This window comes from Dermacentor silvarum, chromosome 10, assembly GCF_013339745.2.
Source record: "Dermacentor silvarum isolate Dsil-2018 chromosome 10, BIME_Dsil_1.4, whole genome shotgun sequence".
Lineage (NCBI taxonomy): Eukaryota > Metazoa > Arthropoda > Arachnida > Ixodida > Ixodidae > Dermacentor > Dermacentor silvarum.
In genome coordinates, this window is record NC_051163.1 from 2380517 (window position 1) to 2402225 (window position 21709).

At 49.9% G+C, this 21709-nt stretch overlaps 1 protein-coding gene across 1 annotated transcript in view; it reads left to right on the top strand.

Annotated features, from left to right (window-relative positions):
- LOC119466566 (uncharacterized) overlaps positions 1-21709 on the top strand; it is a 235383-nt gene that overhangs the window by 172500 nt on the left and 41174 nt on the right. Inside the window, exon 9 of the mRNA XM_049657418.1 lies at positions 7729-8082. Within this exon, the coding sequence (XP_049513375.1) occupies positions 7729-8082 (354 nt within the window). The remainder of the gene's footprint in view (positions 1-7728; positions 8083-21709) is intronic.

The following is a 21709-nucleotide window of genomic DNA, read 5'->3' on the forward strand; positions in this document are numbered from 1 at the left end:
AAGTGCTCCGCCGCGTCAGTGACGTAAACTACGAAGTTGTTCCGGACACATCATCGCAGACACGGAGTAGGACACAAAGACAACCGAGCTCAGACATAGTTCATGTTGTGCGCATGAAGCCGTACATTGCGCGTCCGTAACTTTTTTTGTTTTCGTTTTTTTGTTCTCTCATTCCCTTCTTTGTTTCTACTTTTCATTTATCTTTGGGAGATTGCTTCTTCGTTCATTGACTGTGCCGGCGTGACGGCTACTTTTTTTTGTGTACTTTCGCTTTGCCTGCCTTCTTCGTCGTTGTCTTCTACGCCTATTTTTTTTAGCATCGAGGCGATGCTTTTGTTCGGAAGGGGGGATATTGCCACCTGTAGGTAGTGGGTCGAGGGCAAGAGTGGGTCGAGCCCAAGAGAAGAAAGAAGACCGCGCGCCCCCTTCTCTGCTCGAGCCAGCCCCGACGGTCGCGTCTTCCGAGAGCCAGCTGCTCTACGGGTTATTAAACCTTCAAGTCCACTTCTAGAGGCTCGTGACAATATATATATATATATATATATATATATATATATAGGTGTGGGGTTGGCCGTGACTGCCCTACCGCTGACGGATGGAGTGCAGCTCCGATCTCGTGTCTTTTCTGCTTCTAGCTGTGCTATTTTAGCTCGAAGGCCTCTATTCTCCTGTAGTACCTGAGCTAGCGTTGCCTGAATGTTGCTCTAGGGTGGATCTGCCACTATCCAGTTGTTGGGCGGGCGGGGAGACCCTGTCTGCCCACCTTGCTTTGGTCTTGCTGCTGAGGGCCAGGTCCCTGCTGCTGCCGCTGCCGTGGTGTTGCCGCTGACGACCTGGAACGAGTCCTTGACCTGGACGGGATCTCGATCGCCTACCGCCGCCACCGCCGCCCTGGGGCAGCCTCGGGTAGGAGCGGCTCCTGCTGCTGCCGCCGCCTCTGCCGTTTCCGCCGGCGTCAGTGCTGTTGGGGTTCGGCCGCTCTCTCGAGCGGCTCGTCCGGTCTTCGGCGCTGAGTCTCTGCTGCTCTTGCTGGGTTCTCTCCCACTGTCGTTTCTTTAGTAGATATGGAGTCCTGAAGATTTCCGTGCACTTCTTGTCTCCCGTGATGTGTTGCTTGCCGCATAATTTGAAGCTCGGTGTACATTGGTGTTCTTCCGTTGGGTTCGGTATGCCACATCCGCGGCATTTCTTGTTGTTTGGATTGGGGCACACGTCCAACCTGTGGCCGATGCGCCCGCACTGTTCGCACACTTCGTGTTTCTTCTTGCGCAGTAGGCAGTGGTATTCAGCGTCACGGTAGTACACGTAATGGGGGACGTGTGTCCCTTCGAATACTATAACGATTGAGTTTGTGCGGCCCATTCTTCTCGCGTGGAGCATGGTAGGGTTTCGGTCGGTGACCAGGCTCTTCTCGATGACTTCTTGGCTTTCACTCTCGGGTACTCCATGGATAACCCCTTTCGAAGTATCCACCGGCGCCGTTATGTACGCTGCTGCGGCATAGGTCTGATTTCCGATCCGTATTTCTTCAAGTTTGCTGTACTTTATGGCGCTGTCCTTGACTGGGGTGCTCATCGTTAGTGTATTCTGTCGTGCGTTGATTCTAAGCGTATCGTCTCTCGCTGCTTCATGAGTCAAGTTGGGCCCTAGGAGCACGCCGTACCTTACGACAATGGTGTGCAGTCGCGCCGCATCGAAGCTGCCGCGCGGGCGGATGACGATACAGTTGCGGTTGCTTCGGCGCCGTCGGTGGTTGGCGTATGCACACACCGCTCTTGTATTGCGCCGTGATGGCCGGTTTTTTGTTGCGATAGCAATTATATGGACACTTCAACCGGATTTCTGCCGTCGGCGTCGTCGTCGCCGTCGCCGTGAGGTTCCGTATAGATAAAATTTTCGCCGCGCGCCGTATGCCCCAGCGGAAGCGTGCGGGGACGCGCGCTATCACGGAGAGCGAACGCACTCAATCTCCCACGCGCAAGCAAGGAAGCGGAAACCCAGCGTCGGAGGGAGCAGGGGGGGGGGGGGGGGGAAGGGGGCACTTCTGTGCCAACAACCGCGCTCGTCGCTCGTCCGCACAGTCTCTTAACTCTCCCACGCGCAAGCAAGGAAGCGGGAAGCCAGCGCCGGAGGGAACGAGGGGGGGGGGGGGAGGGGGGCGCACTTCTACTCTGCCAACAACCGCGCTCGTCGCTCGACCGCACCGTCTCTTATCTCCACACGGCTCTGACCTTTATGCGCCGTGCATGCGCCGCTCAGTTTCCGTTGAAGCGATAGACCGCACGTACCTTCGCCCGCTGCAGCGTATGGGCTTGCTGCCAGCGTTTTGACAGTCGTTGTCTGCAGTCATTCAGTGTGATCTATTCATGTTTGTTTGTGCGCGCTCACACCACGCTTGTTCATTCAGTTAGTAATAGTCGGGCCACATTTTCCAGCGCACGCTACGCATGTAATGCTGCCCGGATCGGCAGTGCAGCGCTACAGGTGTGTCCCTTCGCACGCGCTGCCCACGGGAAGCGCTTCTCATCAACACCACCGTTTCACACGCGCCTTCTCGTGGTCATCGAGTCTCTCTTCATGTCGGTCTACTTACGCCGCAGCACACCTGCTTACTTAATCAGCTCATGTTTACTACAATTTATATTGCTACCAAAGCCGCTCACCTTACATCGTATGACATTGCTATGTTGCTATCACATTCATTGCTTCGCCCTTAGGGCGAAACTGTGACATTTTTTTGCTTGTCTCTCGCCTTGTTCATTGTTGAGTTTCCCGCTCCTGTGTCTCTTCTCGTGAGCCGCTATCCAGCCTGGATCTTGCCTTACTTCGAGGATGATGTCCTCGCCCTCCACCTCTATGACATCCATATCGAGCTGCGGTTAGGGTGCTGGGGTGTCACCTCACCGGGGCTAACCTCGACGCTCGCCGGGGCCGGCGGGGTCAGAGGTCGTACTAAGCCGAAACAGGCGTAGGCGTGGACGTCGCAGAAAACGTTGAAAATTGGTAGAAAAAAGAGATCCACTTGCCAAATTTTGGCCCCACGTGGTCCTGGGATGTTTCGATGTTCGTTGTCGTAGAAGTTTCACTGGTTCCTTGCGAATTTCCGTTAATTTCATGAAAATTCTGCGGAGCGCACTCAGGGTTCCACACAAGAGCCACTTCGTCGTCCGACTCAAATAGAGATCGAGATTTCATTTCAGTATTGCAGTACAGATGGCAACTTTAACTGGTAGTTTGCGGCCGTTGTGCACCATCATTTTGCAATCTATCAGCGCTCGCGGCTTTGAAATTACAGCGTTGGGCGCACTATTCTTATGCAGAAGCTTTGTGGTGGACACCAGATCCTTGGAAGTTCTCCGATTCGGCGCTCTCAACGGCTCAGCACAACAAGAAGGCCACCGACTGGGTGCGCCTGTGCCACTTTGATGGAAGTTCTTTCGCACGCACGCACGCACACACACACACACACACACACACACACACACACACACACACACACACACACACACACACACACACACACACACACACATTATATATATATATACATATCATGTATATGTACACACACACATACATTATATGTATATATATAATGGTGTGTGTTTGTGTGTGTGTGTGTGTGTGTGTGTGTGTGTGTGTGTGTGTGTGTGTGTGTGTGTGTGTGTGTGTGTGTGTGTGTGTGTGTGTGTGTGTGTGTGTGTGTGTGTGTGTGTGTGTGTGTGTGTGTGTGTGTGTGTGTGTGTGTGTGTGTGTGTGTGTGTGTGTGTGTGTGTGTGTGTTATATAGATGTGTTACAAGCGTGAAAGCCTTGTATGATTTGGGTACGTGCCGCAAGCAGTAGTGGGACACGGGGTACGAGAGGGCAGAAGACGTTCGACGAAATTCCCCTCAAAGCGCTCAGCCGGCAGAGGTCGTCGAACAGGGTACAGCACCCCAGTACGTTGAACAGGAGCCGTTCGCCTCTGTGCATCACGGCTGGAGTGAAAGCGTTGTCCATACCGCTCTGACGGAAACGTCTCCAGATGTGGCCACGTCCTTCCAGCCACATCGACGTCCGTGACACACGCAGACGGTGGCAAAGTAGCGCATGGTGCTGTGGGCGCTGAGTGATACACTGGGTACGTACGTAGCCGGCGGTTGGGCTGTGTTGCACACTAGTTCAGTGTGTCGCCGAAGTTCTTCGCGTACTATTTCCCGGATAGTAGAGGCAAGGTCGGTGGACGGACTCGTATCAACGCTGGCGACAGTTGTCACGTTTGCCAGTCGTCCAAATTTGGGCGCAATGCGACGGTTCGTCAATGTCTCAAATGTACGGCAGTGACGCAATGACATCTCAGACGGACGTGAGGTCTTCTCTCCCTATCAGAAAATTATAGACGTCTTCTGCGATGCCTTTGAGAAGATGTCCGACTCGGTCGTCCTCAGACATCCGCGGGTTTATGATTTTGCACTACGTGGGTACTTCTTCTATATAGGTAGTGCATGTCTCTGTTGGAGTTTGAGCTCTTTGGGCAAGTGTTCTCTCCGCGCGTTTCTTTTTGGCATCAGTGTCGCCAACCCATTTCCCTATTTCTTCAACAAAGAGTTCCCATGTTGTTAAGGACTCTTCGTGGTTCTCGAACCACATCAGTGCGGTTTCTCTCAAAAACAAGACGACGTTGTCAAGCTTCGTGAGCGAATTCCAGTGGTTATATCGGCTCACCTGATTGTAGTGCGTAAGCCACTCGTCCACGTCTTCTCCCGCTCTTCTCGCCAATGAGCGTGGTTCCATGTAATGGTGTGCAAGAGCAACTGGCGTTGATCTTTGCGCGGTTGCAACTGGCTCCGGGTCTGGTCCTCCGTTCTGTGGCATGATGTTGTCGGCGAGAGACCGGCTATAGACGGCGGCTCCGGCGAAGTTCAAGTGGTTGCGACTCCGGAGTACGGCGACGTCGTGTACCCAGCACTTCCACCACTCTGTTACGGGTAACTCAGTAAAGAGAGGGTTTATTGGGACGCAACCGACGGTCTTGGGCGCCAGCCGAGGTTCTGCTATCGCTAGGTGAACGTCTTCTTCTTCTGCCCTCTCGTACCCCGTGTCCCACTACTGCTTGCGGCACGTACCCAAATCATACAAGGCTTTCACGCTTGTAACAATATATATTGTCTCTCTTAATTTTCTGCTTTGAGATACAAGGTGTGTAGAATACTTATGGGATATCGTACGTATCGCATCGATTTCAGACACAATTTATTGCGGCGAAGATCATTGAAAACGCCGTTCACGATGATAGTGAACATGCGTTCGAAGAAACGGCTTTTTAAATACTTTTCACACACCACACCAGTTGGCGTCAGCGTTTTGTCGCTTATTTTTATCCTTCGTTCCCATTCTGCGAGCCGCACGTGTGCCATCAGATGGTGCAGTGAACAAGAAAACAAGCCCTTCGCTTCGAGCAGTAACTACTCCAACACAACCACGCAAAGCAAGTCCTCTCTTCACTGTCGCTGTGGTTTCAACATTCGTTCACCGCTGTCACATAGTCCTCCTACTCACAGACACGGGGGCAGACAACCACAAACTCATTTGAAGCTTTTACGACGCAAGAACAAACACGCAACACCGTAATGACACTGAAAACGCAAACACAGAAATCGATTCAACCACTGCGAAACTGCTCCAGCCAAGCAAACGACACGCGGAATCTACACCCACCTAAGTATTGCCAGGGTCCTTCGATACTTTCTTGAAGGACCCTGGTATTGCTGCGACCCCTGTCGGCCACCGTGGGCGTTCATTGCAGATGGTGCCACGCTCCTCCATTAAAAAGAGCGGGTGGTCGGCACACTAGCTAGTATATTCTAGCCACTGTAGCTCGGTGCCCCAATACTACAGTGTTCAGACCCAGCATGCTAAAACCCCTATATATAAAAAGTAGCGACACTCTCCTCCTCCGCCTTCCCTCCTCCTCGTTTCTCCTCTCTTTCGCGCTCCTTTTTCGACCGTTGCGCCGCCTACACCGCTTGAAACACGTGCACTTGTTTATCTTTCGCCGCTGATCAGATTCGACGATCGCCGACTATGTTCGTCGCTATCGTCGTGCTCCTCGCCAGTCGGTAGACGCTTCTCGGGCGAAAATGGCGATGGAGCGTGATCGTAAACAAACGCAGCCAGCGCCCGGCGGCGCGACGGTCCACGTGATGCCATTTGGCCTATGCCGACGCGGCATTCTTCGGCGGCATTCTTCAAAGCGTGACGCTACATTTTATATATAGGGGTTTTACAGCATGCCAGACTGCAGCGGCGATGGCGGAAGTGGCGGTAGAAGCAAGAGGCAAACAAACTATGACCTCCGTGGCGACGCGCCGCGCCATGTGAGCGAGCTCGGAGGCCATTTACAAATCGAGCTTCCGGCGTTGCCGTCCGCGGGTGCCTCGTCTGCGTCAGCCAATCGCTCGCACGTACGTGCTCCGGCCATTGCAAATGGTGCAGCTTTGTACGGTATCATAGATAATCATGTAATCTTTCCAGATAGGGACATGCAAGGAATGGCCCGTCCACGTTACCGGCACGGCAACTCGCCGCCCGCCGTTTGCCGTTCAACGGCGGTTTCGCCCGCGAACGGCGAGATTTCCTTGCCGTAGACAGGATGGGACCGGGACCCTTTTGTGCGGCAGCCGCACAGCGAAGTGGCCAACCATCGAGGAGTAGTCACTCTGGCACCGCCGACAGCCTCATCGCCGCTGATTGCTCGGCGGCGCCGATATCGTCGCTAGGCCTTCTCCGGCTCACTTGAAAGCTAAAGGGGACGGCGTTTCGGAATAAATTACCGACGCTCACTAGCAGCAATATTTTCTCACCGCTTTTGTCGCTCCTCGCAATAATTATACACAAAGAAGAAAATGCGCTGATATTAGCGCATTTTGGCTGCGATGCGAGCACAGCCGAGCCGGTCGTCTGTCTTCAGTAGCCGTGCACTGCAGCTGAGCTCGACAAGTATCGGAGCTCTCGTTCGGGTTGAACGTTCGACACCTGGGGTTCTTTAGCGAGCACCTAAGTCTAAGTAGAAGAACGCCAGGTGGTCAGCACCTATGTATATGTTCTTGTCAATTATATTTAATTACCCTTTCCCCAGCACGGTGTAGCCAGCCGGTCTGAGAAGTGGCTAACCTCCCTATCTTTCCGTCTATTCCTCCTTCCTAAGTACACACGAGCGTGTTTGCATTCGTCCCCATTTAAATGCGGTCGCCACGGAACCAGGGACCTCGAGCTAAGCAGCGCAACGCCAGAGCCACTGGGCGATCACATCGGCCGGTTATGTGGAAGACACATTTAACATACAAGGTTTGTTGTCCTCATAGTGCTGGCAATAATAAAACTAACACTAGAAAAAATACAGATGGTAATTGGAGAGCGCCGGGCTACGCGAGCAGAGCGCGAACAAACGCGTGAAAATGAAGCATTCCAGCCGCAGCGTAGCAAACGGCAAGAGACAGTCTCCCCTGTGACGTCACGGGAGCGCCGTTTTCAGCGCCGCCATCGGTAGCGCACGTGTTTGGGCGCATGTCGAACTGCAAAGACCACAGACACGAAGCACTTGTCCCATCGTTGCCTTACTGCAGTGGTTTCGCGCTAAAATATCTCCCGTTTGACAGGTACAAATGTTTCCGCGATGTACACGGCGCGTGTTGAAACCAACAGGAGAAGCTCACAAACGTGAGAAAGGGGCACTTTGCGTGACGCAGAAAGTGAAAAGCGGCAGCCCCGCTGAGGTGTCGCACGTGCTCGAGGGTGACGTCATCGTGGCCGTGAACGGGCAGGACATCGGCGAGCTGCCCATCGCCGAGGTGCGGCGACGGATGCACGAGTCCTGCGGTGACCAGCTGGTGGTGACCGTGCTGTCGTCCAGTGCGTTCCGGCTGCTCGAGTCACGGCGTGACTGGGACCAGATCCTCAAGGCGGCCGGCCAGGACACCCTGCAGCTGCGAGCCATCAAGACAGCGTGCGGCGGCAGCGGTAACTACGGCTTCAAGACCTTCGAGGCCAAGGCGTGGAACGAGCAGAGGAAAGCGCTCGTGCACTGCCACGTCATCCAGAAGGTGGGCGATTTTCAGTGGACGACGCGTGTATACCGCACGCCACTGCATGCACCCAATAAAGCCGGCTGCGTGTTCCGTTCAGTCACGCGGAATCAGAAGCGGATCAATTGTTGTTGGTTCACGTGACCTATCCCTGCATTACACGCAGTTGGTCAGAATAAACGCGTAAGAACAAAGTTACAATTTTATCGTCACAGAGCTTTCAGAATAATTTTTGCGGACTCCACACCATGCGGAATGGACGTTATAAGAAGCATTATTAACGACTACACAGACGCCATTGTATGCAATTGCTTTCTGTTAGGCTGTGCACGTGTTCCTTCTTTTCTGTTTCCGCTCTACTCGGCGTATCGCACGTTTTGGCGGTTCCCTCGCCAAATGGCGCCACCAGGGAAAAGCGCGGCGCTAGAGGGAGCCTCTACTGAAAAGCAGCTGAAAAGGTCCTTTTACTTATGCAAGCGCCCAGGGACGTTATACGTAAGTGGGCTTTATGTTAACGTCGCAGAATTTACTTCGCTGTCCTGTGAGAGCTGTATTTTCGGGATCAAATTTAGTCAAGATTCATGGGTCAAGTGCATGGCAAGTTGTGGGCAAAGTGCGGTATACGCAGCTAACATTTTAACGCACGTGCTTTAATTGCAGTAAACTGAGTTTTTTTTTTTAATGCAGCTTGAAAACCGGCCGGTCTTGAAGCTGCATCAAGCAGCTCCCCTCTCCTGTGAGAGAAATAAACATTTCAAGTGCTCGAAACACCCACCGTGGTTGCTCAGTGGCTATGGTGTTGGGCTGCTGAGCACGAGATCGCGGGATCGTATCCCGGCCACGGCGGCTGCATTTCGATGGGGGCGAAATGCGAAAACACCCGTGTACTTAGATTTTAGGAGCACGTTAAAGAACCCCAGGTGGTCAAATTTCCGGAGTCCCCACTGCGGCGTGCCTCATAATCAGATCGTGGTTTTAGCACGTAAAACCCCATAATTTAATTTTTTTTAACTGCTCGAAAGGAAAAGCTTTTCTCGTAATTCGGCTGTCATTCTAGGTCGCACATGTCTGCTGTTTTTAACAGCGGAGCTGTTTAAGCCGAACGTTAGGCCATAACGTGCGAACAGAAAATGTGGGCCGATCCTGGCGGTAGTGCAGAAAGTGTCCAAGTACCCAAGAAAGTGTCCAAGAAAGTGTCCATACCCCTGTGAACTAGCGAAGCTGAACCTGGCTAAGTCTAGTTAAGCATGGTTAGGACTACTTAAGCTTAGTCAGTCATCGATAGCCAATCAATAGCTAATTGGTAATCGATCAATAATCAATAAATTCCGGGAAAAGCTGGGGATGACTTGGTAGTGCTTAGCCTAGCCCAAAAGCCAGGACTAGCTAGGTGCCCATCAGTTCCGCGGTCTCTTTAGCATTGCGCATCCAGTGCAAGCTACGCTAATTTTTTGGTTGTTATTTACACTTTATCTTTCTGAATTTCCAAGCAATCGCAATTTTCTAACTAAAGAGGAAGGCACAAACTTTTTCCCTGGGCACATAATCATTCTGTACTGTTGCATCTATAACGCACTATTTTTCCCTGGCTGGCTGAACATGCAACCACGGACGACGGAAGTAACCAGGACGGAGCGGTAAAGCCAGGAAGAGTACGACACGCCATCGTGTCGTAGTAAGCTTGTCTTCCGCTAGCCGTGCCAGCGTACGCTGTTCAGGAAATCAGTGTTATGATTCAATGTTACAGAAAGCCGGCAAGCAGTTTTATCAATATATTTATAATGGTGTGATATGTTGGGCTTGGCAGACTATTCGGACATACCGGAGAAACTACTCAGCGCCGGCTGATGTTGAGGCACTGTAAGAGGCAGAAAACACTTGTGGAATTCGCTAAGCGATCAACGCGCTCATTGCAGTAAACTTGTCCCCAAGCGTCTGCTGCCAACTACTCAGCGGTGGACTTGGTTGACGACGTTCCATCACATTGTCTTTTCTCCGGAACAATATTTGTCATTGGAGCCCTTGTAACCTGTCAAATGGACTTCCATTAGTAATGCCATTAGAATGGGAAAAAAATACGTTTTAAGCTGTTTGTATACCTCCCGTTGTAGGCGACCTTCAAGTGACCTTGAGTCAAAAGCCAGAGCCGTTATCCGGGCACTCAAACGAGAACATCCGGCCATCGTTACGAGAACAAGACGAGATCGTCCGGGCAACCAGTCAAAAATTATGAAAATCCCGCTTCTGGCCCCCAACCCTCTGTACAGGACTACATTACATGCGCTAGTTCCTGCCCAAACAAGTCACAAAAAATATTGCTTCCGAGTTCTTCCTAATGTTTGTTCACAATATCACTCACGCTGTAACTTCTATAGTAGGCTTAAGTTTAATTTGGCATTTTTGCAATAGCGACGTTCAAAAGGCAGATACAGGGCACCATACATTTGATTGTCATATTTTGGTGCTAAGACAGGGTTGCCTGTGCTCTTAGGAATGCCACTGGTCCGTGAGTTCCACGGCGCGGGTATTGCGACGCCTCGAGAGATGGCGCCACGCTGCGTGGCGCCTGCTTCAGGCGCTTTTCTTCTTCTAGCTGGGCAGTGCGCTCTGTCTCCCTGGCGTCTTTCGCTGCCTGTCGTGCCGCCTTCAGCCGGCTTTCTTCTTCTAGCTGAGCAGCGTCCCTATGGACCAGTGCACAGTATGGCTTGCTGCGGTGCAGTGGGGTGTGCCGTTGGGAACATGCACTACACCCATTTTAAGATTGTGGCTAGTATCATCTCCAACCAATCTACTTTGCCGGTAGCCATTTCATGTTTGAATTTACTCTCTATTACGGAAGGGCCAGCAATTTATTTATTGCGGGGTACAGGGGAACGAACAGGCTGACGAATTAGCTCGATGGTCTACTAACCGAACGACGGCGTCCTCTTCTAACCCTAACCCCTCGCACTATGCCTCACAAATTCCCATCAATGTAAATACCAAGGATATCTTTGCTTATCAGCGCGGAGTCCACAGAAAATACCCGCCGCCTGACCTACAACTTAACGCGGAAGAGGCCGCCGGTTGGCGCAAAATACAGGCCGGGGTATTCTCCCCTTCTAAACATGCTAAACGCCATGTATCCCACTCACTATAGGGCCACCTGCCCTTGGTGCGGTGGGATACCCACCCTAATACGTGTAACCTGGGAGTGCAGTAAGCACCCTCATAGACAAAATAACAATAATACAATGGAGCGGTGGGAGGCACAACTCGCCCGCTCCGACCTGGCAGCGTCCCAAAAATCCTTAATTAGCCAGGTCAGGCAGGCGGCAGAGGCCAGTGGAGCAGGCGCGGATCCAGGGGGGATGTCCGGATGTCCTGACCCCCCCCCCCCCCCCCCCTCAGATTTCTGTATCGCCCCCTCGCTGATAGGGGGATGGCCCTGACACAAAAAAATATGGCCACCAGCATTCTTCAAAATTATTTTTCGTGAGTACCAGTGGTAATAGCCATGTAGAAGTAAAGTTAGCTCGCTCACAAGCTTAGTTGTACTCCGTAGGGGTGTGGTGTCGTGAAGTTGCCGTAGTTAATTTTTCTCATGAACACCTTGGACCTCCTGGCGCCGGCCGTGCCTTACTCGTCCCGTCGGTGGCGTCGAATGAACGAGGGTACGTCCCTTTTGCCAAGCACGCCGATGTCCGCGCGAACGCCTTCGTGCCTGATCAACTTAGTTCCGCATTGGGGTGTCATCGGTTGCCTCATTTGCTGTCATCGGTCCTGCGACCAACCTGCTTAATGAAAGAGATCTCTCGCTGAAGTGTTCATATATAAATAATAACAACTAACAGCTAAACTAAGAACTACGCATAGGCAACTTTTTTCTTTAGCTGTAGCACTCATTGTGATCACAGCTACACGTTGACAATATAATATCAAGTACGAGCACAGTACCGTTCGTACGCTACAAGTTTTTCATTGTAACTTCGCACTTTTATTGTCGTACATTAAGCATAGGAAGCTCAAAGCCGCCGGATCCGTTTATCTGAGTGGGCGTTCTCGCGGAGCGGGGCGAAGCCTCGAGCAGCGGCTGGATGTGGGGGAGCGTGACGTCAGCGGCCAACGCCAGCGCACGGGCCTAGGATGGCGTCGCGTGGTTAGAGAAACGGGAGCAGATGCGTGCCTTGTGTAAAAGGATGACGTCGCGTGGGAAACAAAACATGAAGACGCTGGCTCGCGCTCTCGGCTACTACGCCACATCGTTCTTATTGTAGGTGGCGTCGTGAGTCTTCATACGCGGTGATTCGCATATCGTAAACAACCAGCGTAGTGGTTGCCGCGTTGGAGCGGAGCGTTACGCACGTATTCAAGAACGTTCCTCTAGTCAACCCAACACCTCGACTCAAGAGAAAAGATAGCACCGCCATCCCTCCAAAGAAGTGGTCACTGAGCTTCATGATCATTCATGGGAATTCTTGAGAATTGTCACGTCTTTATCACTCGAGAGGCGGCGCTGTGCTCAACAAGGTGGAGTGGAGGACGAGCTTCGGGTCGAGGGCTGTTTGAGAATTGGGAAGTTAGTCCTCCAAAGCAAACGAAGGTGTCTCAGCCGAACACAAATAATCTTCTTAAGGAAATCAAGGTGTCCCAACAGAACTCCAAAGACGGACCCGTGCTTACGCATTTATAACGAACCTGCGACATATCATCCCCAATTTTATTTTAAGAAACAAAACAGGCTAGATATACCGGGTGTTCAAAATTAAGCTTTATGGTTTTCTTAAAATTAGGCACTGGGAGGCACGTGAAGACCACCTGCGCAAATAAGTTGTGTGGCCAGGGGGACACAAAGTGAGATAATTATCGCTGTCAGCAGCCGAATTAACTAAAATTGAATAATTAACTTTTTATTTACTGCAGTAAGTGTGTATGTTTGTATTCAAAAGTTAGAGGCAGTCGTGTTTCTACACAGTTTCACTTGGAAGAATTCTTCTAGCATGTCTATGCTCTGAGATATACAACTCCAAATTTTAATTGTCGTTCGCATGATTACGCATGCAACTTGCAAGAGAGTGAGGATCGGCGCAAAGCTCCTCCCTGATGTGACGCGGCTGTTGGGTGCGGCGTTTAGTCTGACAGCGCGGCGGACGCATTGGCAAAAATAATAACTGCCCCCCTTCCCCTCAGAGCTGGCGAAATAAAAAAAATCACAGCATATCCACGGGGTGAATGATGATGAGTGGGCGAAGCTCCGAAGGGAATCATCGGATCTCCCGCTTAAGGGGACGCTAGCACAAACGCGTTAGAGACGTGCAGTACTCTCTAGTAAGAGGGAGCGGCCACAGCGTCTTACGCAGCCATTTACACATGCCGGAACGTGCACCGCGTTTGCCGACGCCATCACATGACTGCTGAGAGAGTATACCCCCCGTATTCATAAACGCTCCTCGACTTGAACTTGACTTGCCACCGCCTTGGGCAGCGCGTTCGAAACGCGTTGAAGGTAAGGCGGAGAGGCCACAGCGTCTTACACCAGCTTCTTACACGGGCCGTAATGCGCTAGCACAAACGCGTTAGAAACGCGCTAGAAACGCGCTAGAAACGCGGCCTTTCGTTAATGTTGGGTATTTATTGCCATCGTGGTGCTTGTGTCTATGTGTGCTTTGTGGCGTAGTGGGCTAACGCCGCGCGCTCGGAAGCGAGGGGACCCTGGTTCGATTCCGCGCTACGGACACAACTTCGGAATTTTTTTTTCTAATTTTTCTCAGACTGGTTACACACTACTACTACGACGAGGGACGAACGGGTGCCGCTTTAAGGAGCTTCGCCCCTAAAAAAAAAAAAAAAAATCGAGGAACCCGTAACCGCTGTCGTAACACGCGACCGCGCAGCCTGTAAAGATGGCGGCAGCTGCCACGCCATAGAGAAAGAAAAAAAAAATTTTTTTTTCTTTCTCTATGGCCATGCCGAGATAATGGCGCGAGCGGAGAAGCCGGAGGGCAGTGCGCGTGCGTAAGGGTGACTAGACGACCGGGCATGGTCCTTGTTTGGGCTACGCAAATAAAGTGACTGCTGATTTCCAAGTATTGTAAGTTTTATTGAAATCAAAAGCAACACCTGCACCATCAACAGCAGAAACCTTTTTAGCTATGCTAACGAATATTTCATACTGCCGCTTTAACTTTGGTGTTGTCATGCACAAATGTCATGACAACACTTCACCCATCAAGATGTCAATGCCCTAAAAATGTTCAAAATGCCTCCCTTCCGCAGCAACGCAAAGCATAAACCGCTCTCGCGTCGAGTCGATAACTGTGCGCAGTACAATTGAAATTTGGAGTCGGATATCTCGGAGCACGAACACGCTAGAATAATTCTTCCGACTGATACTGATACACGACTGCCTCTAAGTTTTCAATACAAACATACCCACTTACTGCAGTCGACAAAAATAATTGTTCAATTTTAGTTAATTGGGCTACTCACAGCGTAATTATCACCTCACTTTGTGCCCCCCTGGCCACATAACTTATTTGCACAGGTGGTCTTTGCGTGCCTCCCAGTGCCTAATTTTAAGAAAACCATAAAGCTTAGTTTTGAACAACCTGTATTATCAGGCACAGCCGCCAAGCACATGGCTGTATTGGGTAACGTCCTTTTCCTATAAGCTCGGAGAAACCGATACCTGGCTTCGCTATAGGGCTTCTTCCTCTTTCCGGGGTTTTACGTGCCAAAACCAGTTCTGATTATGAGGCACGCTGTAGTGGAAGACTCCGAATTAATTTTGACCACCTGGGGTTAACGTGCACTACAACGCAAGCACACGAGCGTTTTTGCATTTCGCCTCCATCGAAATGCGGCCGCCGCCGCAGGGATTCGATCGGACGATCTCGTGCTCAGCAGTGCAACGCCTGAGCTGACTGAGCCTCCACGGCGAGCTACAGCTGTTGCTCTAGCCGTATAAAACGCGGGTTTATCGTGAACAGAAACGGTGAATTTCGGTAAATGATAAAGGCTACTATCATCATCATCATCATTGACAGAAGCTGACCCCCCCCCCCCCCCCCTCAGAAAAAACCTGGATCCGCCCCTGCAGTGGAGTCGTGGACTCAGGGGCTCCGACCACCCCTCCTTAAAATGTTTTCCTATCTAATAAAATTTATATATTGTGAGATGACGCCCGGTACGAAGGCAGAGCTCTTGTATTGACACTCAGCGCGAGACAGCCCACGAACACCAACCCGACAAAATGAAGATGATTATGAGGAAGGGTATATACACATGAAGCCGTGAAGACATGAAGCCGTGAAGACATGAAGACATAATACACATATTATATATATATATATATATATATATATATATATATATATATATATATATATATATTGTTACGGGGAGTATTTAATTACCAGTAAACGGCTAGCGCTTGTCTAGTCAAGACTGCACAGAGCGCACAGGTTCCAGCAGGTTTCAGTCTGACAGAAGAGCCTCTGACCCAGCCCCACTACAACGTCTTTGTCTTTGCCATGGCTCGTGACATTATCCCCGACCGATGAAGCACCGTCCCGGTGCTTGTTGTGGTCAAAATGGGTTATCACAGTTGTAGTGTTTGAGGCGGGAAACATGTACGATGTCACTTCGTGGGGCGGCAGTCGATGAGGTGGATGCCATGGGAGATATCTCATAGGTGACAGGAGTCACCTGGCGCAGCACGCGGTAGGGCCCGACGTACCTCGACATTAACTTTTCACAAAGGCCGACACGACGAGATGGGAGCCAGAGGAGGACGAGAGAGCCCGGTGGAAAATCAGTATCCCGGTGTCGACGATCGTAAGTGGCCTTTTGTGCGGTCTGCAATGACGAGAGTCGAGCGCGGGCGACTGTGCGCGCGACGAGCGCACGCGTGATGGCATCTTGCGCATAGGAAGTCGTGGACGGGGAGGCTGGATCAGAAGGGAGCAAGGTGTCAAAGGGTAGTAAGGTATGGCGTCCAAAGAGAAGATAGAAGGGTGAGTAGCCGGCAGTTTCATGACGCGATGAGTTGTATGCAAATGTGACGAACGGAAGCGCAACGTCCCAATCGTGGTGGTCATCGGAAACGTACATGGAAAGCATGTCGGTCAGTGTACGGTTTAGGCGTTCGGTGAGTCCATTGGTTTGAGGGTGATATGAGGTCGTGAAGTTGTGGTGAGTAGCACATGATCGAAGTAGATCGTCAACCACATGAGAGAGGAAGCAGCGACCGCGATCTGTGAGCAGGTGACGTGGAGCACCATGTTGGAGGATGACGTCATACAGTAGGCAGTCGGCTACGTCTGTGGCGCAGCTGGTTGGCAACGCTCGAGTAATTACATATCGAGTGGTATACTCCGTAGCGACTGCAATCCATTTGTTGCCTTTCGTGGAAATTGGAAAGGGACCGAGCAAGTCCAGGCCCACTCGATAAAACGGCTCGGTTGGAACGTCAATTGGCTGAAGTAGACCAGCAGGTTGGGTCGCAGGTTTCTTGCGACGCTGACACAGGTCACAAGATGTTACGTAGCGGCGAACGGATCGATAAAGGCCCTTCCAGAAAAAATGTCGTCGTATGCGATCATAAGTTCTCGAGACGCCTAAGTGCCCGGAAGTGGGGGCGTCATGAAATTGGACGAGGACGTCCCTGCGCAGATGATGCGGGACAACGAGCAAGAGTTCTGCGCCGTCGGGTGCATGTTGCGGCGGTAAAGAACGTTATCCTGAAGCAAGAACATGTTGAGTGAAGGGTCGATGGTGCCGGATTGCAGACGGTCAATAATAGAGAGCAACGATGGATCTCTACGTTGTTCGTCGGCCACATGGATGAAGTCTGTTATCGCCAAGACATAGGTGTCGGGGTCTGTTTCAGTGGAGTCGGGTGGTTCAACGGGATGGCGGGAGAGGCAGTCGGCGTCGTTGTGTAACTTTCCAGATTTGTACACTACCGAGAAGTAGGAGCAGAGCCCAAGAAAGCTGCGTACTTCTTGCGTGGACCGTGGAACCGGGAAGTCGCGGACGGCACGGACCTTGTCAGGGTCCGGTTGCACGCCAGTAGCGTCGACTAGGGGTCCAAGTAATTTGATCTGGCGGTGCCCAAAGGTACACTTAGATGAATTGAGCTGGAGGCCAGAACGCCGAAATATGTCGAGAATGGCCGACAGACGGGGGAGGTGGCTGTCAAAGGTGGGCGAGAAAACGATTACGTCATCCAGATAACAAAGACAGGTTGACCATTTCAGACCATGTAGAAGAGTGTCCATCATGCGTTCAAAAGTTGCAGGAGCATTACACAACCCAAAAGGCATAACCTTAAATTGGTAGAGGCCGTCGGGTGTGATGAATGCGGTCTTCTCGCGGTCGCGCTCATCGACGGCAATTTGCCAGTATCCCGAGCGGAGGTCTAGCGACAAGAAATATTTGGCACCATGGAGGCAGTCGAGCGCATCATCAATTCGTGGAAGAGGATACACATCCTTCTTCGTTACCCGATTGAGATGGCGATAATCGACGCAAAACCGCCAGCTGTTGTCCTTCTTTTTCACAAGCACTACAGGGGATGCCCAGGGGCTAGAAGAAGGCTCTGTCACATCTTTATCAAGCATTGTATCAACCTCCTTTTGGATGACTTGGCGCTCAGAGTGAGACACTCGGTAAGGGTGCTTGTGAAGGGGGCTGGCGTCTCCAGTTTCGCCCTTAGGGCGAAGCAATGAATGCGATAGCAACACAGCAATGTCATACGAAGTAAGGTGAGCGGCTTTGGTAGCAATATGAATTGTAGTAAACATGAGCTGATTAAGTAAGCAGGTGTGCTGCGGCGTAAGTAGACCGACATGAAGAGAGACTCGATGACCACGAGAAGGCGCGTGTGAAACGGTGGTGTTGATGAGAAGCACTTCCCGTGGGCAGCGCGTGCGAGTCAGCGACTTTACTGTTGTGAAGCGCTCAACAACTTTATTGTTGAGGTATTGTTGTGTACGGTCAATAACTATTGAGGCATTATTGAAAGGATATTGTGTCAACAATTCCTCAACAATATGCCAACAACATATCAATAGTCATGTTTATAAGGGACCCCCATTTTCTCGACAGAGGAAGGGCTGTTGATTTTGTCTCTTTGGGTCCCACGTATGACAAGGGCAGTTCAAGGAAGCGTTACAGGTCCCTGTGCCCACAGGGGATATGTGCCATTGAGCTTGGACCCTTTCTGCACTGCCTCCAGGATCGGCCCACATGAAAAGGGTGCCATTGATCTTGGACCCTTTCTGCACTGCCTCCAGGATCGGCCCACTTTATCTGTCCTGTATCTGCCTTTTGAACGTCGCTATTGGAAATGGCAAATAAAACTTCAGCGTACTATAGAAGTTACAGCTTGAGTGATATTGTCAAGAAACATTGGGAAGAACTCAGAAGCAATATTTTTTTCGTAATTTGTTTGGAGAGTAACTAGCGTATGTAGTAAAGGGTTGATGCCAGAGACCGCATTTTTTCAAGTTTGACTGGTTGCTGGGATGGTTTTTGATGTTTGGCAAAGCCAGTGTCAAGCAGACACCATTTACTTTTTTTTTTTTGCTCATATGTTTTGTTTATATCAAGTACAATGTATTGCATGTACGGTACGCTATATTGCACTATACGTTCATACCACAGTTGTACTCATGCCTACGGGTGACTAAATTTCATTTTCAACTTGCCGGCATGTTCTCGTTTTGAGTGCCCGGATAACAGCTTTGGCTTTTGACTCAAGGTCACTTGAAGATCGCCGACAACGGGAGCTAAAAGCTTAAAAGAGTAGGCAACCTTAAACTTTGACCTAGGTGTTTCTTTTTGGCACTCGCATCCCGGCGTTGGTGTTCTGTGCTTGGGTAAGCAGTAATAAGTGATTTCTGATCAATTATAATTATTCCAGACACTTCAGTAACTCAACTTGAACTAAGCTTATGCTTTGATGTCATTTCTATAAAGAAACCGATGAGTTTTGCACTGTACTACTTTTTTTATTTTTTTCCTGATTTATTTTTAATCTCGTCTCAGCTAATTAGTTATAATTATCCCAGACACTTCAGCAAGTCAGATTGCAACAAAACTTATGCTTTGATATCATATCTATAATAAAAGTCATGAATTCTGAAGTGAACCATTTCTTTTTTCAATTTTTCTGATTTACTTAGATTGCGTCCCCGGTCGTCTCAGCTAATTAATTCTAATTATTCCAGACACTTCAGTAACTCAACTTATAACTATAAACTTATGCTCTGATATCATATCTATAATGAAATTCATGAATTTTCTACTGTACTATTTTTTTCGATTTATTTTCACCTCCTGATCATCTCTGGAGGTGAACCGGTGATGTTTTTTGTTGTCACTGATCTCGGGGGCGTGCGGGTGTTATGAGAGATGGAGAGGGAAGACGGATGGCGACACAGCAAACAGATTTTATTTACACGCTAACTCAAAAACCTCAAACCAAAAACCCAAAAACACCCTGAACTAGAACACAATGCATAAATAAATGTTAACAAAAATGTACAACCTAATGAATCAATAAATATCCTTAACTTCGCCTCCGTTAGTCTTAGGCCCTTCCTACCCCAAAGTCTGGCATCACTGGCCTACTGTAGTGACGATAGAAGAAAGTCTTTCTTACGAAAGTCCGTCGATGCGCGTATTTTCCCGGCCGGAGTCTTGTCAACTCTTCAATGTGGTTGTTTCGCCGACCGTCGCATAAAGGTTGCTGCGTAGAAGTCGGTCTTTCAACTGGCTCGTCTCGGAAGCCTGGGTAACCCGGTCGCTGTTGCTGACGTGGCCGGGAGAGGTGACGGGTTAGGCCTAACGACATCCTCGGCCGCTGCTTCCGTCTCGCTCCTTTCCCGAGTGCCGACGTGGCGTTCCGGGGATCATCGAGCGTGCCGGTCTGCCTTGGAAGAGGGGTCCTTTCTGGGGTGCCCGGTCCTGCCGTGAGAAGCTGCAGCCGGTCCAGGAGCCTCACTCGAACTTGCCGAGGTCGACGGCCACACCATGGACGGCCAACGTCACGGACTCGGCCAGACCCCCAAGTCTCCCGTCGCCAGAGCGGTGCTGGCGATGCGACCTTCCTGGCCCGGAACCACGTCGATAATGCTCAGACAACGCCGTTCATCCCTCGATCACGCCTCGGGTCACGCGCCTCGCGCGCTCGCGCCGTTCAGAACGCTCCGATCACATCGTCTTTGTCTTCTTTATGGCGCCGTCGGCGCCTTACTCATGACAAGTACTAGCTGTCCAAAGAACAAATGGCACTCGACGCTCCTGCCACTAAAAACTCCCGATACAGCTCAATACGTGCAACATAAAAGTGACTTTTTTTCTTTTTCTTTTTCTTTTCCGAGTGTGAAAGAAGCCCGCGAATACACGCAAAATTGCCGCACAACTAGCCGCTCGAGGCACTATGCGTGTATCCGCGGGCTTTCACCCTCGGAAAAACACTTTTATGTAGCACGTATTGGGCAACAGAAAGCTATATCGGGAGTTTTTCCTGTTGCTCTATAATTTTCTGATTGACACTTTTCATCTAAATATAATATCTGAGAAGCTAATTAATTAATTAATAATTTATTAATAATTATAATTATAATGATTATCTAATTATTTATCTAACGCAAAAAATTGAGTATCTGTAAGCGACGGCAAACAACATTACCTTGGTTCTGTCCAGCTACGTGGCATTTGCATATATTTAAGTGTCGGTGCTAGAAAGTTGGGACGCCCTGTATATACTGGGTGTTCAAAATTAGGCTTTACGAAATTTTTTTAAAAATCGCTTGTAGCAGGTAGCATAATTCTTATCGCTTAGCTTGGTTATTCGAAGAAACGGACATTAGTAACACAAGAAATTGAAACTAATATTCTAATAAATAACAAAAATTGACTAATGAACTTCTTAGTTAATTATTTTACGACACATATTGCAATATATGAATTGTAGCCGGTGAGTTTGCAAGACGCATCCACCTAAAATGAATTTCCAGGATAACACCAGTTTCGAGATATTATTGCCCTTAGTGTGGGACGAAATACATGGGCGTTTTAGTTACTTTTGTGCTTCAATGTATAAAACAGCATTTTCGTAACAAAGTAAGTATAACAACAGTGCATTTTTACGGCGAGTTTGATGGTGCATATCTCCAAACTGGTGTCATTCTGGAAATTCATTCCAAGTGGATACGCCTGACAAGCTCACCGGCTCCAATTCGTAAATCGCAATATGTGTCGTAAAGTAATAAAATAAGAAGATAATTAGTGATTTCTTGTTACTTACTTCTATCTATGTTTCGACTGCTCGTGCTACTAATGTCCGCCTCATCGATTAGCCCAGCTCAATGATAAGAATTATGCTACCTGCCACAGGCAATTTCTAAAAATTATATATATATATAGACACAAAATTGTAGCACAAGGCTTCTATTGTAAGTGGCCCTGTCTGTGTCAGACAAACGGCATTGCCTCCATGTTAAATATGGCCAAGATGGTGGGAGTAAGTAAGCATAATAAATAAATATGTTTTTTAAAGAGTGCGTTTCGTTTAGTTGTTAGCCCTTAGCGCACAATAGAATGAAACAAGTTTGGGCGATCTCTGCGACGTCCATATTTTACATGAAAGCCTAGG